Source organism: Lagenorhynchus albirostris, chromosome X (assembly GCF_949774975.1).
Source record: "Lagenorhynchus albirostris chromosome X, mLagAlb1.1, whole genome shotgun sequence".
Taxonomy (NCBI): Eukaryota; Metazoa; Chordata; class Mammalia; order Artiodactyla; family Delphinidae; genus Lagenorhynchus; species Lagenorhynchus albirostris.
In genome coordinates, this window is record NC_083116.1 from 70027667 (window position 1) to 70047269 (window position 19603).

Here is a 19603-nt window from a genome sequence, read left to right on the forward strand (position 1 = left end):
GCGTCTCGTGGTAGGTGGAGGCGGACCCGCGGCCTGTGACCTGCAGCTGCCGGCGGCCACGCTGCAGGCTGCGGGCCGCGGTTGTCTTCGGTCTCTGGGAGTGGAGCAGAGGATGCAGGAGGCACCCGCGGAGACCGGACGGGCTTAAGAGAGACGGCGAGCGGCGCCGGAGGCACTCCAGCTGGGCTCTAGAGCGCGGGAGGCTCGGGCGCGCGCGGGGCTGTGGTGGCCGCGGAGGCCGCCTTGGCCGGGACAGCCAGCCCCAGGCCCGAGCGGTGGTAGGACTGTGCCCGGGCCTGGTACTCGGGCTTCCCACAGCGAGGGTGGGGCTGCGTTGGAGCCTCCTTTCTTGGAAAATCGTGGGCCCCTGTGGTACTGCGGCCGTCTCTCTGAGGGGATTGGAAACGGAGCGCGATGAGGAGCCGGAGTAACTCGGGGGTCCGGCTTGACGGCTATGCTAGGCTGGTGCATCAGACCATACTGTGCCATCAGGTAAGTGATGGGGTGTCGCTTGTGATCACCGAGGATGCGCAGTGTGATAACCTGGACGGAGACCCTGGGTGAACCTGTGTGTGTGTGTGAGGCGGGTGTATTGCAGGTTCTCCCACCCCCTAGCTGGGGAGGCCGTAAAGGACCCTGAAGAAAGGTGTTGGGCCAGGAACAGAACCAGAGTCAGGCACCATTAGCCACGAGTCCTGAGTCAGAGCTTCTGAGTCCTCCCTCCCAACCCTCCGCGTCCCCCAAACCACTGCTGGGTTCCAGGGGCTGGAGTTGTAAGATGTGTCGAAGCTTGTTTATCGACACCGCCCCCGGCCCCCTCCGCAGGCTTGGGAGTCGTTTCCTTCCCCTCCTCTGAAGGAAAAAGAGGTAGAACTTTTAGCCATCTTAAGACTAGACTGTTGTGAAGATCTGAAGTACCGTGTATATACTCTTCATTATAGTTTTTCTAATCTTTTAATGCTGATTTTTCGTTGGTAGTTCATTCTTTCTAAAACACCTCCTTTCTTTTAAGAATTCCCACATTTCAGACTTGTAAGGCTTCAGCCAGCTCTTTCCCTTTATTCAAGATAGCATTTGCTTGCACTTGGTCAGAAGAGGAGATTTTAAAACTCAGGAGTGGGGACATAGAAGAAAGACCAAAGTCCCTCAGTACCCATTTGATAGATTCTGTTTCCTCATATTAACACCCTATGGTTACCTGCCTGTCCCCTTTTTCTTGTCCTTACAGAATCCAGTGACTGGCTTGCTTCCAGCCAGCTATGATCAGAAAGATGCCTGGGTCCGGGATAATGTGTACAGCATCTTGGCTGTGTGGGGTTTGGGGCTGGCCTATCGGAAGAATGCAGACCGAGATGAGGATAAGGCAAAGGCCTATGAATTGGAGCAGGTACTCAATAAAAATACAAAGAGCTCTGGAACTGGGAGGAGGAGGAAGGAAATGTAGTCCACAGGAGCTAAGACAGATATGTTTTGCCTCTCACTCTTTCTTCACCTTGCTGAAATTGCATTCCATAAAGCTTTCCTGTATTGTACGGAGTTTTTTTTTTTTTGCAGTGGAAACATGAAACTTGCTGATTCAGGGGGAGAGGACACAGTCTGTTCTGTTACAGGGGAAAATCCTATCCTCAGATCTTTGCTAAAATTTGTAATCCTTTTTCCAAGTAAATGTATTTTGTAGTCTCCAGCATATTTATTCTAATTGAGAAGAATTTTCAGCGGCAGGTATCTACCATTTTACTTCTTTTTTGAAAATGATAGGTGGTATTTATATGAGGGTAACTGATATAAATTAGCAGACTTTCCCAACTAGACACAAGTAAAAGACATTATTTGTTGATTTTTATACCTAGGCCACTGTTTCAGAGTCTGTTGTGTGTCCTCCCCCTGCCCCATACCCACCCTCACCCCTTGGGGCAAAATAAGGTCAGAGTCAACAGATGCCTTTAAGCCAACTTTTAAGGCCCTCCCCTCAGTAAAGAAGTATCCTCTATAGAACTGTTTAGACACAGGATGCTACGTCCTCTTGAATGACCAAGAAATTAATATTCTGGGCTACATGAGACTCTTAATGTTAAGGTACTCTGCCGTCAGTTGTAAGGTGTATGTGAATTCTTTTACATTAGTGGAAAAGATTCTCTCCACACCAGCCATTTTCTCAAGTGGTCTCCCTCAGCTTAGGCAATCTGAGCTCCAGTCTTCATCTATAAATCAGAATATTGAGATTTGGTTATTTTTAAGGGCACCAACATATTGTGGGGTTATAGTCCTTGGCAGCAGGAAAGTTTCACTGTGTTGTCCTCTGCAACAGCAGGTGTTTCTTATTCCCTCAAGCCATAATTAAGAGGTACTTAGGTCCACCAGAAAAAAATTGTTGGAGTGTTTGCTCTAGCCCAGGAAGTACAGATCATAACCATTGTGACATACATAACCATTGTGAGAATTTGGAAAATATAGAGGAGTGTTAAAAAAAATCATCTGTAATCTTACTCCCCTCCCTTATCCTATGTCCTACTCTAATGTTTTGCTATTTTGATCTCAGTATTTTGTTTGTCTTGTTTTGGTAGAAATTGATATTGGTGGAACAATACCCAAGATTTTATACCCAGTATGATTTGACAAATTTCTTTTTCAACACTGTTAGAAGAAATCTGTGTCTCCTTGTTGATCAGTCATTCTGCAGAGTTGACATTTTTCCTTATGTGGCCCAGGAAGAAAGAATGTAACAGAGGAAGAGGGGAAAAATGAACAGAAAATTGTTCATTCTAAAATTCTAATGTTTCATTAAATAATTTTTCACACAGCACAAAAATATTTTCCATACCACCTCAGTAATAACCTTGGGATGTCTCAAAAACATTATGGCAATAGGAAACATCTTCAAAAAAACACACATTTCTCTGGGAATTCTAAAATTTCTACCAACTTTCATTATAAATTAAAACAGATTGTATTATTAAGTCTCATTAATTTTCTTCTCAAATTTGACTTAGTTAATTCAGACTAGGGATCAGAGAACCATCTCTGTAAAGGCCAGATTGTAAATACTTTTGGCATTGTGGGTCATGTGTGATCTCTACGCAACTACTCAGGTCTTCTGCTACTATGTAAAAGCAGCCAGAGATGATACATAAATGAATGAGTGTGGTTATGTTCCAGTAAGTTCTTTTTTTTTTTAATCAGTAAGTTCTATTTACAAAAACACACCATGAGCTAGATTTGTCCCCACTCTACACGAATGATTCTAAACTCTGGCTGTGCGTTGGAATGATTTGAGAAGCTTTTAACAATTACCCTTACTGGACCTCACCCTAGAACGATTTAGATAAATCTCTGTAAGTGGAGCCCCAGGAGCATCAATATTAAAAAAAAAAACTGCTCTAGTAATTCTAAAGTGCAGCCAGAGATAATCACTGATCTATGGCTAATAAGTGAGCATAGGTGAAATCAAATAGAATAAATTCATAGATTAAATTCCTACCTACTGTGAGCCTTCCATTACTGTGTAGATTTTCCCAAACCATTGACTGTTAATCATTTCTACCCTTCCTTCCAACTCTCAACTAGATTTCTCTCTGAGAAATAATGTCAGAGAACTAAAGAGAATTCTGGATGAAGAGGGGACAAGGGTTTAAGTGACTGTTCTATCCTAGGTTGAGAATAAAAGTATGCACATACATGTTTTTACAAATGCCCTTTCTCTTAGTCACACAGATAAAAACTCACACCCATAAAAATAAATAGACACACAAATAGAGATAGCTCTTTGGCTGCCCCCAGTTCCACTTCTTCCTCAGTTTTGTTCTCCTTGTGTAGTCTCTCATTTTTTCTCGTGTCTTTAACTACTACCTTTATGAGAATGACTTCCAAAGCTTCATCTTTAACTCTGACCTCACTTCAGTTTCAAACCCAGATTTTTATTTGTCTTCTGATCAGTTGCACCTGAATATCTTGTGGCTCCTCAAAATCAGCAGGTCTGAAACCCCACCTTCCCTACTAAAAACAAACAAAATAGACTACTAAACAACAGCAACTCACCAAATGTCCCTTTTTTTCTTACTGGTGTCCTCATTCTACTAGTCACCTGGGCAACATTACTTAGAACATTTCCCATAGTGTGTTCCATGGAATACTAGATTAACTAAGTTTGGAGCTATGTTAAACAGCAGGTTTCTTACTCTGTAATTTCTCAGAGCTTTTGATGTACTGATGTGCATTTTGAATCTAAGATGGGGGTGGATTTTACAGCCTTCCCAGAATTTCCTGGACTAGTGTTTTATAAAACAGTGTTTGAAAAGTGCTGCCCTTTTGGTGATTTTTGACTTGTCCCTTTTGCCTTTTGATACATGCAGACCAAAGTCTGTTAGTTCTTATAATTTTTCTCGAATCCATCCCCTCCTTTCTATTCCCTTCTGCCTCAACCCTAGTCTAAACCCTGATCACTTAGTGAAAGGGTTTAGACTTTAAGTTAAAACACTTAAATTATGTATTTTCATTCTCAGCAATCTTTTTGTAGTTCTCATTTCCCTACAAGTAAAATCCAAATGTTTTGGATTGGTAGACAAGGCTCTTTAGGGTTTGGTCCTAGGCTGCTTTTTCAATATCATATCATGCTGTTCCCCTGCATTCTACCCCCAGTTCCAACCAGGTTGGTGTCTTCATTACTTCTCTAACAGTACCTTGATAAAAATACCTGACATTTGTGTAAAGACTTTTCATTGTACTGTATACTTTCCCATAATTACTAGTATTTTATTCCTGTAACACCCTATGAATTAGGTATTATTTTCCCCATTTTACAGGTGAAGGGATTGACAGAAGGAGATGAAGTTGGAATTTGGTGGTGTCATGAATACTACCTGGGTCTTATGACTTCAGATTCAGTCTTTTTGAATATTTCCTCCTCCATGGAAGCCATAGACATTCCCACCTCCAAATCATTTTATGAGCTGTTTCTTCCACCTGTGAAGCCTGCCATCAATCCCACTTTTTCTGTGGTTCCTGACCTCATAGACCTCTCAGTTTCACAGTGATCACTTCTTTCTCAGGACTGCTTTCTTGGAACTTCTAGATTACTTATGGTCTATGCCATTCAACATGTTCAGTTTTTCATTTAGCAAATTTTGTGTAATTGTTATGTGCCAAGCCCTACAATAGGTATAAAAAATAAAATGGGACAAAATGTTTATATTTAAACCTCAACTTTTAATTTTTTTAAATTTTAAGCTTACAGAAAAGTTTTAGGAATAGTAAAATGAACATATTTGCATGTACTCTTTATCTAGATTCACTAGTTGTTAACATTTTGTCATATTTGCATCCTCTCTATAAACATGTTCCCCCCACCAGGCACACAGGTTTTTTGGTAAGCCATTTGAGAGTTACTTGCAGGCATGGAATATATATTTTTAAAAACACAATCTGCTTATTTAGTCCATTGGCTTAAAGGTCTATTTCTGAATCTGGTCTCTGCCCCTTTTTCTTAAGGAGTTCATAGGGTGATAGGGGAGACAGATATATATAAACATAGTTACAGTGCATTAAGACAGATACTGTAGGTACTGTATTTAGGAGATAAGTACAAAGTTTTGTGGGAACACACAGGCAGGAAAGTCTAATTTCCCTTGAACAAGACAAGGAAGGGTTCATAGAGGAGTTGGGTTTTAAAGGATAACCAGGAATTGTTAGGTAGACTGTATTTGTAGTTTAGTGGGGTTTTTTTCATTCTTTCTTTCCTTTTTTTGTAGTTTAGTGTTTTTAAAAAACATATCTGTTCTGTCTCCCTTTTCTTTATGTTTTACAAAGCCTAGTAGAGTGCTTTGCATATGTTAGACGCTCATATGTATCTGATTGTAAATATATCTGGAGAGAGAGACAGGTATTAATACTTACATGGCTATTGTTGTGTATAAATAGTTATATATCCTTATATGGTCAGTTCACAAACACATAGATCCGTATCCTCAAAAAAAAAGATAGATTACAGGAGGGTATCACTTGGTGTGGTTAGAAGCCCTGGTGTATGTATAAACATGTATAATTAATGCCAACTAGTGCATCTGAATCAGGAAATGGGCAGTTTGGGGGAATACAAACTACAGATACTTCCCTTCATTCTTACCTCTCCGTGCTTCCTATTCATTTTATCCTGACTTGGAATTTGGAACTTGAGGACAGAAATGGCTGACAGTTGCCATTCCAAGAGGACAAAAGTGGATGGCAATCAGGACTCCTCCACTGCATCTATAATCTCCCAGGTTTGCTGTTTAAAGAAAATGTAGATGGTAGTAGTAGGGCTGGGTGGTGAAGAGAGTTGAAAGGATGGGATAGAAATCTGTGAGTATGTGGTGACATGTAGAAGAGAATTCAGAATTGAATAAAGTCACCCCATAGAGTAAGAAGGCTGTGTTTAATGCTGTCTGTAACAGTATATTAAAGGATGGTCTCTTTCATTAGGATCAGAGTAATGATAGAGATTTTCTTGTAGGGGTTGCAGTAAGTTTCATTACTTTATAACAAATGCTTCATGCTTTAAAAGGTGACAAGATCATGCACTGCCTGTTTGTTCTGTCGAGAGCACTCTCACTCCCTCTTTATTTCTTCCCTTGATCTGTAAGGGGAGGGGACCATCTGTAGACAGAAATTACTTAAAGAAAGGAAGTCTCCCAAGGAAACACTTTATTTTTCCCTCAGTAAAAGATTTCATAAAGCATTAGAACATAATTTAATAGGTACTTATCCTTGTCCTGCCTACTGCTTGTAGTCCCATTTGAATATTTTGAAGGAATAACAGAATGGTGCAGCTCCCAAGTAGATTAGTTTTCAGAGGTGTCCTGAAGCCACCTCTGAGGCAACATTCCCTGGAGTAACCTGGCTGTATTTCTTCTGGACTGTGAAACAGAAAGCTTAGAGAAATGGAGAAGCTGTTTGGTGCTATATTCTTCCAAAACATATTGCCTACCCATCCCAGTGTTGACGGGCTCTTCTAGTGTCATGTAGTATAACAAGTATACTGTTACTATACTATATTATAATTAAATATACTTATTATATTATTACTGTATGCATTATACTAACTAATATAGTACATTGTTATAACTGATAATCAAAATTTTGGAGTGTTATGATTAGAAAACTACTTAGAAATTGTCAAGTCCTAGTAAGGGAAATAGTGATGACTTGAGACTTAAGTTTGTGGCTTTTTTTTTCAGGGAAAGAGGGTTGAGTTGCACTAACAATTCCCCTTTACAGTTATTCTGAATTGAAGTTCATTTATTCTTTAGGGAAAATGTCCAGATAAATATTTCTGTGGACTCTTGAAGATAAGTCTTGGCTAGTTCAGAAAAAAATAAAAGTGATGATGCTGGCTTTTCTAGGACATAGGATATATTTTAAATATTCTCATAGCTTTATGATTTTTGAGCTGACTTGCCCATTTTTTTCCAGGTGGAATGTCCTCTAATAGGATAGTTGACTTAGTTTTACATAAGCCTGTTGGAGCTTGGATTTTTTTTTTTAACTTGAAGGAGTCACCAGCTGCAGCTTTTAGTTCCACTTTTAGCTACAGTCTTCTCTTCTGTGTACCTATAAAGTAAATGCCATGTAAATAGGAACCCAGGATAAGGTTACTTGTTCTCAAAAGATCATGTACCAACTGCAGTTGCTGAGTAAGTGTTCCTGCATCTAGTGATGTTTATAACAGCTTGTTTCCATTTATTTCTGCAGAGTGTAGTGAAGCTGATGAGAGGACTGCTGCACTGCATGATCAGACAGGTATGGCATTGTTAACATCACCCTCTCCAATAAAACCACATTGTAATATATATATATATATATATATATATATATGGCTTATATGTTTTTCAGTTTCACAAATAGTACATACTAATTTTAGAAAATCTGTAGAATTGAGGAGGGAAAGGTCAACCATGATCTCACCACCCAGTTACCACTGAAGTATTACCTTCCAGTCTTTTCCCCCCTCTACAAATGATTTTTTTATATACTTCATCATTACTGTACATGCAATTATGTATATTGAGTAAAGGATGATACAGGTCTATAAGTTCTCCTCTGAAGCCCTTGGGACCAGATAAATTTTATAATTCAGAATTTTTCAGATTTTAAAAGGTAGTGCAGTGCACATACCATATATTATGTTATGCCCTCAGCAAGTCCAGACATCACCCTATCATCAAAAACATTAATCTCTCTATAGGAAAACATGCATTTTTACAATAAGTGGAATAAATAAAAGCTACAAATAGCCCCAAGTCAGTTTGAATCAGGTATTGCCACCAAATGAATTTTGGTACAAAACTTAGGGAGAAAAACCTTTTGGAAGTGTTTTAGATTTTAGGGTTGGAGATAAGGGGCCAAGGACTTATATCTTCTAGCATTAATATGCATTTTCCTGATCTTGAGTGAAGTTGAGCATCCTTTCATGTGTGGGTTGAAAATTTGTATTTCCTCTTCTATTAATTGCCTGTTAGGTCCTTTGCCTCTTTTTCTCTTGGGCTGTCTCTTTCTTGCTTATTTGAGGAGTTACTGTCCATGATGGATATTAATCCTTTGTCACATGTACTACAAATATTTTTTAGCTGTCTCTGGTTTATCTTTTGGGTTTGTTTATGATATTTTTTCCACTCAAATGTGTTTTACTAAAAGAAAAAGTATTTTACTTTTATCCTAGGAGATCTTTACACATGTTGTGCACTTTGACTCAGAATTGATTTTTGAGCCCAAGATTACATTTTATTAGAAGGAGAAATTGAGGCCCAGATTAATAAAATGACCATCCTGAGGCACACAACAAGTCTAAAGTAAAAAGAAATCAACTCTAGACTTCTGAACTTGATCAGTGATCTCTAGTCCGGTAGGAACTATCTCACAGCCATCATTTTTTTTTCCTTCTTTGCTACTTTTTAATTTTTTTGTATTTTAGATATTTGCATTTTCCACCTTACCAAATAGGTTTAAAGTCACTAATTTCTTGAACCATATTTAAAGGTATGATAGTTACTATCATATAGCAGATGCACACATGATCAAATTGAAGTTTCAGGAAATAAGTCTTTCATTTGTCCCTTGCACAGTGTTTCATTTCTGACCTTGGTTTCAGCTTTCTTTCACATCTTTTCTTTGTCATTCCATGGGTCTCTCCCTAGCTCCTTTCATTACTCCTTCAAAATATATCCTCTTCCCTCAAAATTCCTACCTCTGTTTCAGGAACAAATGTATCTTTTTTTTTTTTTTTTTGTGGTACGCGGGCCTCTCACTGTTGTGGCCTCTCCTGTTGTGGAGCACAGGCTCCGGACGCGCAGTTTAAGCGGCCATGGCTCACGGGCCCAGCCGCTCCACGGCATGTGGGATCTTCCCGGACCGGGGCACAAACCCGTGTCCCCTGCATCGGCAGGCGGACTCTCAACCACTGCGCCACCAGGGAAGCCCAAATGTATCTTTTTTAACAACTCAGTTATCTCTTACTAAGCTGTTGTCACCTCTCCACACCTCAGTTTTTATCTACAAAGTGGGAAAACAACCATCTGAAGAGTGAAAGAGAGGTAATGAATAGGAAATAGCTGGTTTTGATGGATATTATTTTCTAATTAAATTGCTTAAATTGAAAAACAGCAAGAGCAGACTTTCCTAATTGTATAAGTGTAGGGAAAAAGAGGTAAATGCATTTTAAATACTCACAATTGCCTGAAGACCAAATGGAATGATATGTATCAGATTACTACCAAAGTATGGCATATGGGTTGATTTTTCTGCATAGCCTTCTTTTACTGTTTTTGTTTTCTTCAGGTGGATAAAGTAGAATCCTTCAAGTATAGTCAGAGTACCAAGGATAGCCTCCATGCCAAGTACAACACCAAAACCTGTGCCACTGTAGTGGGTGATGATCAGTGGGGACACCTGCAGCTGGATGCTACCTCTCTGTACCTGCTCTTCCTAGCGCAAATGACTGCCTCAGGTCAGTACAAGGACAGAAGTACTGGGAACGACTGCAGTGTGGAGCACTTGTCCTGGCACACGTGGCTTCTCCAAAGGTGTTGGCCAGCAAACAACATAGCTGTTTACATTACTTAAAGATACACATTGGAAACATAATATTTTGCAAATTTTATACAGAGAAACAACTCGCTAAGGTAGTTAGTGTTCTTTTACGTTGAGAAACAAGTCTGGAGTACTAAGTAATATATATTTTTAATTGAGAACTGAGAAATCTGGGGTAGATTTTCTTTAGACAGGTATTTTTATCTTTTATTAATCCTCAGATGCTATAACATGGGAAAGAAGGACTATTGCTTATTCCCATACTGTGCACTGACAAGCCTATAGTTAGTGTCAACATCACCTGCTTTGTACTGCTCTTTATGAGTATATTATAAACAAGGCATCTGTTTACAGGCATCTAAATTATATTAAGGGAATTAACTTAGGAATCAGAATTCAGTGTTTTTTATTATTGAATAACACACCCTTTTCAGATGGTTTTGTTAATTGCTTTAGATGTTTTACCTGAAAAGGAAATTATGAGAACCAGCGTAATTCCCTTTTATTTCTCCTAAATTGGGGAGGACTATGAATCTGATTACATTCAGTTTATAAATTAAACAGGACTTTGCCAGATCTTCCTGAATAGATACCTATACTTCTCACAATACCACATTTTTGACATTTCAATTTCTTTATCTTTCTATCTAATTACAGAGCTTCTTGGTACTAAAGGCATTCAGGGTCAGAATACTCTTCTCCTTTTCTTGCAGAAATAAATACTTGGTGATAAAGCCTCCCTTTTTTTCTTTCCTCTAGAACAACGCACATCTCAGAGGCTGAATAACCTTTTCTTAAAATTATAATGTCTATTCACATACTTCTTTCTTTTGGAGGGGAGATTCCTCCCTGAATAAATATATTTTTTAGGTTTTATTTGTTTAAATAGAATGGCAACTATAACTCCGTTTCTAATATTCTTCTAATACCAACTCTAGAGTGCTTTTCTACAAAGCAGTGTGTAAATATCCCTTGTGGTTTTTCATTTTGAGCCCAGAAGGGAAGCCAAAATATACTAAGGAGGCTTATAAGAGACATATTCATTCAACAAAAGTTTGTTGATTCCTGACTTAACATTTGATTTTCAACCCCATGAGCTGACTTTGATAGGTACTTGGAATAGGGTTGATATTTGATCAGGCCTTTGAGGAATAAGTTAGAATAAGTAGAAATTCACAAGTCAGAAAAGGGAAGGGAATAGCGTGACTATAGCACAGAAGTTTGAAAGATACTGGCCACCAAGGTAAGGCTAGGTGTCTTCTATGGTTAGAGTGCAAGATATTCAATAGGTCTGGAAAAATGGCAAAAGATGGAGCTGGAAAGTTGGGGCTAACTGTTTAAGGGCTTGTGTACCATGCTAAGTAGTTTGGAGTTTAGTCTATAGTCAGTAGAGAGCCACTCAAGATAAATAATCAAGAAAGTTTCAAATGATTCACTCCAATAGCAGGAGGATAGATTGGATGGGGGAGTTAAAAGTTTAGTAAAATACTTTAGGCAAGAAATGATGCAGAACTTATGTAAGGCGGTTGCCTTGAGGATGAAAAGGATAGCTGTGAGAGATAATTGAGAGGTAGAATGTGAAAGATCTTCACGGAAAATTTAGCAATTCTCTGAACATTTTTGAATTCTTAAAAATTTCAACCTTGGTTAACAGAGGCTTAGACAGAAGCTGATTGCCACTTACAGGATAGTGGCAGAGAAGCTCCACAGACCCTCTCCCCAGCAAAATAGCCATAAATGGTGAAATTTAATTTTATAAAACCGACCATTTAAAGTCACTGGAAATTGTCCTAAGGGCACACAGCAAGTGGAAAAACATTTATTCAAGGAAATCTAAATCTTAACAGTGAGAGAGTATGGCATTTGGGCCACAACTATTCCCTCCCCTGCCCCAAGGTCACCATGACAGAAGCACTACTTGAAGTGGTTGTAGCCAGGAGTACAAGGCTCCCTCTCCCCTCAGCTCCCAGTCTAGGGCTATGATATCTCCCTGAGAGAGGTAGGTTGCCAGCATTTCTCACCATCCCCAGCTCTGTGTTGCAGAAGTTCTAGTCTAGCCAAGAATAATTAAGAGGTTTGGAACTCCCTTCCTACCCCCCAGTCCCACTCATGGAGTGGAAGCTTAATCCCAGGCAGAGCAGGCCAAGAATAATAGGCCTGGCCCACCTTTCTAGTAGCATGGATGATGGGGCTGGCCATAAGAACAGAAAGCTCCATAGCTTCTCCCAAGAGAACTGACTTTATCTGGAACAGAGTGTGGGAAAGTTCAAGCCTAAGGGCACTCAAAAACAATTGAAGATTTTGGTTCTAAGAAATTGAGAGGAGGCTGATAACTCAATAATAAGAGCAGCAAGCTAACCCATAGACTAGCTAGAAGTCTTAACAGAGAACCAAGGAAAGAGAGAGCTAAAAACAGCCCTCCTAGGGTTAGAACAAATTTCAAAGACTGGCATCAAAGACCACCTGAAGTGGGGCCTGAATTTAATTGAATGAGATTGTGGAGCAATTTATGCCTTGGGGCATTGTACAATATAATAGAACAATCAGCTGGCAATTAGTGGAGATTAACATCTGGGAAAGATACCAACAGAGGCAGATATTTAATGGATCACAAAAAGATACAGTCGCTAAAGCTAAAACCACTGTCTTCCTGGGGTGACAGTGTACATGTCCAAAGCAGCACCCTCTGAAGAACAACTTCAGAGGCTGCATACTATGGGGAAAATAAATTTCACCAAAATAATCCAAGTCACTAAACAAATAAACAGGTAAACAAAAAACAAGTCCCGTAGGGGAGGGTATCAATATCTATAGATTACTACAACATATTATCTATAATATCCAGTTTTCAGCAAAAATTTATGAGACGTGCAAAGAAACACGAAAGCCTGAGCCAACACAAGAAAAAAAGCAGGTAACAGAAGCTGCCTTTGAGAGGAAGCATATGTTGAACTTAGGAAACAAAGACTTCAAAGCAGTTACTATAAAAGTGTCCAGAAAGCTAAAGGACACCATGCTTAAAGAAGTAAAGGAATATATGATGATTGTATTTCGTCAAATAGAGAATATCACTAAAGAGATAAAAATGAAGCAAATGGAAAGTTGAAAATGAAAGATTCACTAGGGAGACTCATAGATTTGAGCTGGCAGAGGAGAAGATCAGCATACTTGAAGATAGATCAACAGAGATTATGCAGTCTGAAGAATAAGAAAAAATAATAAAGAAAAATGAATAAAACCCCAGAGAAATGTAGGACACCAACTTGTGTAATAAGAGTACCAGAGGAGAGTAAGGACCAGAAAATATTTTTAAAGAAATAATGGCTAAAAACATCCCAAATTTGATGAAAAATATTAATCTACATATCTAAGAAGCTCAAGGATCTCCAGGTAGGATAAGCAGAGATTCATACCCAGAAACATCATAGAAAAAATGTTAAAAGCCAAAAACAAACATCTTGAAAGCACTATGAGCAAAATTACTTGTTATGTATAAGGGAATCCAAATAAGATTATCAACTGTCTTCTCATCAGAAAAAAAGTGGAGCCCAGAAGGCAGTGGAATGATATATTCAAAGGGCTGAGAAAAGGACCTGTCAACCAAGAATCTTATATCCAGCAAAACTCTCTCTCAAAAACAAATTGAGATGAAGACATTCCCAGATAAACAAACAGTGAGAGAATTTGTTGCTAATAGACCTACCTTACAAGAAATACTAAAAGAAGTTCTTTATACTAAAATCAGAGGACTGCAGACAGTAATTGGAATACACACACACAAAGAGATCACTGGTAAAAATAATTATAAAATATGATATAATTGCATATTTCTTCTTTCTTAACTGACCTAAAAATCAATTATATAAAACAATATACTTGTATTGTTGGACTTATAGCATATAAAAATGTAAATTGATAATATCAGAACTAAGGACGTGGGTGGGAGCAAAGCTATATTGAATTAAGGAAATGATACCAAATGGTAACTCAAATCCACAGGAACAAATGAGAGAATCAGAAATGTTAAATTAGAAAGACATCCTGTGTTCATGGATCAGAAGACTTACTGTTAAGATAGCAACATTTCCCAAACTGATCTATAGATTCATTGCAATTTCTGTGAAAATCCCAGCTGTCTTCTTTGCAGAAATTGACAAGCTGTTCCTAAAATGTATATGAAAATCCAAAGGACCCAGAATGGCCCAAACAACTTAGAAAAAGAACAAAGTTGGAGGACTCACACTTTCTGATTTCAAAACTTAACTTGCAAATACTGTGATGCTGGCATAAGGATAAACATATAGAATAACAGAATAGAATTGAGAGTCAAGAAATAAACCATCACATTATGGTTAGTTGATTTTTGACAAGGGTGCCAAGATAATTCAATGGGGAAAGAATGGTCTTGTCAATAAATTATGCTGGGAAAACCAGATATCCACATGCAAAAGAATGAAATCAGACTTCTTCCTCCAACATAGACAAAAACTAACTCAAAATGAATCATAGTCTTTAATGTAAGAAGGAAAACTGTAAAAAGATCTCAATCCTCTGAGTCTTCTATAACAGAATACTGCAGAATGGGTGGCTTAAACAGCAGAAATTTATTTTGTCAAAGTTCTGGAGGGTAGAAGTCCAAGATCAAGGTGTCAGCAGGGCTGGTTTCAGATGAACCCTCTCGCCTGTCTTCATATGGCCTTTTCTCTGTGTGTGTGCATTCCTGATGTCTCTTGTAATAAGGATACCATTCCCTATTGTATAAGGACCCCACCCTTATGACCTCATTTAAAATGAATTGCCTCTTTAAAGGCCTTATCTCCAAATACAGTCACATTGGGGGTTAGGGCTTCAACATGTGAATTTGGGGGGAACAAATTCGAGTTTATAACAAACACTTAGAGGAACATATAGGAGTAAACCTTCCTGACGTTGGGTTAGACAAGGCCCTATTAGATACGACACCAAAAGCATAAGCAACTAAAGAAAAAATAAATTGGAATTTATCAACTTAAGATAAACTTCTGTTTTTCAACTTTTGTGCTTCAAAGGGCCCCTGTAAGAAAGTAAAAAAAAACAGCCCACAATATGATAGAAAATATTTGTAAATCATATATCTGATAAGAAATTTGTATCTAGAGTATATAAAGAACTCTCACAACTCAATAATAAAAAGATAACCTAATTTGAAATGGGCCAAGAATATGAATTGACATTTCTCCAAAGATATTCACGTGGCCATTAAGTACATGAAAAAATGCTAAACATCATAAGTCACTAGGGAAATGCAGATGCAAACCATAATGAGATACCATGTCACACCCTCTGGGATGGCTATAATCAAAAAAACAGAAAATAACAAGTGTTTCTGAGGATATGGAGAAATTGGAAGCTTCATACACTGCTGATGGGAATGTAAAATAGTACAGCCACTTTGTAAAACAGTCTGGCAGTTCTTACAAGGTTAAACAGAGTTACCATATGATCTAGCAGTTTCACTCTTAGGTATATACTCAAGAGAAATGAAAACATGTTCACTCAAAAGCTTGTGCACATACATGAATGTTCATAGCAGCATTGTTTATAATAGCCAAAAAAATGGAAGCAACCTAAATGTCCCTCAACTAACTACTCATTGGATAAATAAAATGTGATATATCTGTACAATGGAATATTTTTTAGCAATAAAAAGAAATGAAGTACTGATATGTGCTACAACATGGATGAACCTTGAAAACATGCTAAGTGAAAGAACCCAGACATAATATGTCACATATTGTATGATTGCATTTATATGAATATCTATTAAGGCAAATCTATAGAGACATAAAGAAGATTAGTAATTGCTCGGCAAGAGGTGGGGTAGGGGAACGATGGGACAAGTGTTGAAGGGAAATGGGGAGTGATGCTACAGATACAGGGTTTCTTTGGGGAGTGATGAAAATGTTCTAAAATTGACTGTGGTGATGGTTGCAGAACTCTGCATACCCTAAAAACCATTGAATTATGTACTTGAAATGGGTGAATTGCATGGTATGTGTGTTATATCTCAATATTGTTTTTAAAAATAAGGGAGAGAAAGGCTAAATTTTAGGTGAGTGCAAGTCAGTGTGTGGAGTAGAACACTGAGTCAGCCTCATTTCTCGAGCCCTACATATTTTAGTATGCTTTATACAGCACTGCCATCTTTAGCCTTACCCAAGCCTACTTCATTTAACCTGTGTGTCTCACCTCCGCATCCTCTGTTCTACAAGCAACACCTTGGCTCCATAGAAGGGACAGGAACCACAGGTCCTACATGTATGGCTTTGCTTCAAGAGACAGGTCCCTCTCCTGTGGTTGACAGGGTTGTTTAAGATCATTCAATAAGTAATTATTGAACATCTACTATTCAATACTGTTTAATACCACTCACATTAGTATGTGAGATACTTTTAGGGGCTATGTGAGATACTTTTGGGGACTTACAAATGTAAATAAAATTCCTTCAAATTCAGGTAAAGATTTATCTATGGTACAAGTAAAAAATAAGTTCATAAGAGTAAGAAAAATAAAATTCTGTGAAGCACCAAAGAGGGGAATCAATGAGAGCATCATAAGAGGAGATAGCATTTGAGCTTGGCCTTGAAAGAACAGTTAGGATTTCAAGATGTGGAGAAAGCCATGTAAACAGAATATCATGAGCAAAGGGACAAATGGTAGACATATGGCATTTATATGGTATAGTGACTAGTTAGCTGTGACACAAGCCTAAGAGATAGACAAAACCAGTTTCACACCTACTGCCTTCTCTCAATCTCTGTTCAAGCACCTTGGCACACAAAGGTGACAAGATAAAGCTATGAAGCTGATATCCAATATTGCTACCTCTCTTTTCTTTTTTTCCTCTCTATCCAAGAAATTAAGGTAGGTCATTACTGCTACAAGAAAGACCCTTTGCTGCTGATGCTGCCCTGTGCTGTGGTTGCTGTTTTGACAGAGGCACGGATCAGGAGGAGTTTGCAATCTGATGATCTGAATCATATAGTCCTTTTTAATTTTAAAGTTAGAGTTCTGTGATTTAACATATTTGTCAATAGATCAAAGATTTAAATGCAAAAAAAGAAACGGAAAGTACTAGAAACATTCATGGGATAAAGCTTTTTAATAAAAGCTTCTGAGAAGAAAAATATACTGTAAACAAAATCAAAGTTCAAACAAACTAGGAAAAATACTTGTAACATATGATGGGCAAAATTCTAATTTCCTTAATATTTATTAATATATTAATAACAGAAGGACCAGCAATTCAATAGAAATTGGTGAAGGACATGAAAAAACAAACAGTTCATAGGAAAAGAAATAGAGTTGGCTTATAAACATAAGAAAAGACAACCTTACTCAAAATAAAAAAGCTACAAATTAAAGTGCAAGGAAATTCTATTTCTCATCCATTAGAATGGTAAAGATCAGAAACTTTTATTAAAGCCTGTGTTTACAAAATGTGTTGGAAAAAGGCAGGCAGCGCTAGTTGGTATGTAAACTGTGGAACTTCTTTGCAGAATAACTTGGTGATGATCATCAACATTTAATTGTACATGTGGTGAAGTATTTAGAGAGAAGTGTACCCATATTTGAAGCTTACTTTGAAATGTATCAAAAAATAAGGTGGACTGTTGCATGGATATATATGTGATTAAAAAGTACAGTAAAATGTTAGTGGTTGAGTCCAGATGGTGTGTAAAATCTACAGGTGCCATGTAAAATTCTTTTATTTTTTTTGTCTGAAAATATTCAAAATAAAATGTTGGGGGAAATGCATAAATCTGTGACTCAGCAGTTAAGAATTTACCTTGATATACTGGTGCATGTACACAAAGATGTAAATACACAGATATTCATTGCAGCATTGATTGTAGTGATAAAAGATTAGATACAACCTAAATGTCTTTCAATAGGGAACAGGTTACATGAATAGCCATTCAGTGGAATGCTATGTAGCCATTAAAAAAATGAGGCAGATATATTTAAACTTTTCTCGAAGTTATATATGAAAAAGGCAAGGTGCAGCATAGTATACTACTCTTTGTATAATTTTTGTATATGCATAATGTATCTCTGAAAGGATACGGAGGAAACTGGTAAGACTGGTTTCTCCCAGAGAGGAGATTTGGCAGGGTGGGAGTGATGTGATTCTGGGTGGGGGAAAAACTTTCACTGTGTAATTGTTGGTATTTCCCTTGATGGCAGGGGAGGGGAAAGAAGTTAGTTTTTAAACAAAAATGGATCATATTGTGCATATTTGGAAGCAGTATAGCATCTTGGTTGGGAACTCAGTCTCTGAAGTGAAACAGAAGTTGATAGTCAATTGAGTCCTGGTTCCACTATTTATTAGTTACATGACTTGAGGCAAATGTTTAACTTCTCTAAGCCTCAGGCAGAAAACAGAGGTACCCACCTCTTAGGGTTGTTTTGAAAATTGAATGTATGATTCATGCAAAATATTTTATTTATAAGCCCTATCTTTATATAGCTTATATTTAGAATAATTATCATTTTTACTCCCCAAAATATGGTTTTGAGTTCTTAAAATCATAATCTTTATCTACTTCTTAGTATTTAGACTCCCTCCAAGTCTTCTTTGAAATATTTGTCTTTCTTTTTCCAGATGCCTAGGTTTGTATATTTAAACACAGCACAAATTAGTTACCTGTAGAATTAGGAGTCGGATACTTTCCATTAAAGCCTACAAATAACAATTAAAATTCTTTCATGTTAAAATATGGTGGTATCTTACTTAGTTGAAGAGTAGCCTAGGACTGATTTGTGGTGTTATTTTTATGCTTTAGGAATCAAAGTGTCTCCCATTATTCCTAAGTGGGAGTGGGATTATTTGGTATAGGGGGGTCAGTTAGTCACTGTGGCTGCCTGTAAAGCCTGTAGTGATAATTGACTAGCTCTATATCTTTATTCTCTTTTTCCTCAGGACTTCATATCGTCCACAGCCTAGATGAAGTTAATTTCATACAGAACCTTGTGTTTTACATCGAAGCTGCATATAAAACTGCTGTAAGTACTCATTTTGGAATGAATTATAAACATGTGATGTTCTTAAAATACTGGACAACCTAATCCTTCTCTTAATGCTCCCCTCATAGTGAACCAATCTATAACGCTTCTGGCAGAAATTGCCTTCAGCCTCTTTACTAAGCTCTGTCGTCCTCTGTTTGCCTTTCCCCAAGGGATTTACAGAGGCAGGAGGGTCAAGGTGCAATGCTTTCATTCCTTTCAAACTCTGTAATACTTCATGGTATGTATTGGGCAATCTGGGGCTAAATTGTGGTCTTATTTTAATGTTTGTGGTTAATGGGAGCAAGATGGCTAAGGAGTATTATGGGTCAGTTAGCTACTTAGAAGTAAAATTTAGTCATGTATTTAATATCATCTGTAGACATTGATTCAGTGCTTACTATACAAAAATAGTTACTCTTTCTTATGACTACATATGAGGTAGGTTTTTATTGTCATAATATATTTAACATCTCTCTCAGGGTTTGCTGTTCTTCATTGC

At 37.8% G+C, this 19603-nt stretch overlaps 1 protein-coding gene across 2 annotated transcripts in view; it reads left to right on the forward strand.

Annotated features, from left to right (window-relative positions):
- The first annotated feature begins 17 nt into the window (after nucleotides 1-17).
- PHKA1 (phosphorylase kinase regulatory subunit alpha 1) overlaps nucleotides 18-19603 on the forward strand; it is a 131465-nt gene continuing 111879 nt past the window's right edge. For both annotated transcript variants that reach the window (XM_060136929.1, XM_060136930.1), the window contains exons 1-5: nucleotides 18-492; nucleotides 1229-1387; nucleotides 7723-7770; nucleotides 9805-9973; nucleotides 19019-19101. In XM_060136929.1, coding sequence (XP_059992912.1) covers nucleotides 415-492; nucleotides 1229-1387; nucleotides 7723-7770; nucleotides 9805-9973; nucleotides 19019-19101 — 537 coding nt within the window. In that variant the 5' untranslated portion in view covers nucleotides 18-414. The remainder of the gene's footprint in view (nucleotides 493-1228; nucleotides 1388-7722; nucleotides 7771-9804; nucleotides 9974-19018; nucleotides 19102-19603) is intronic.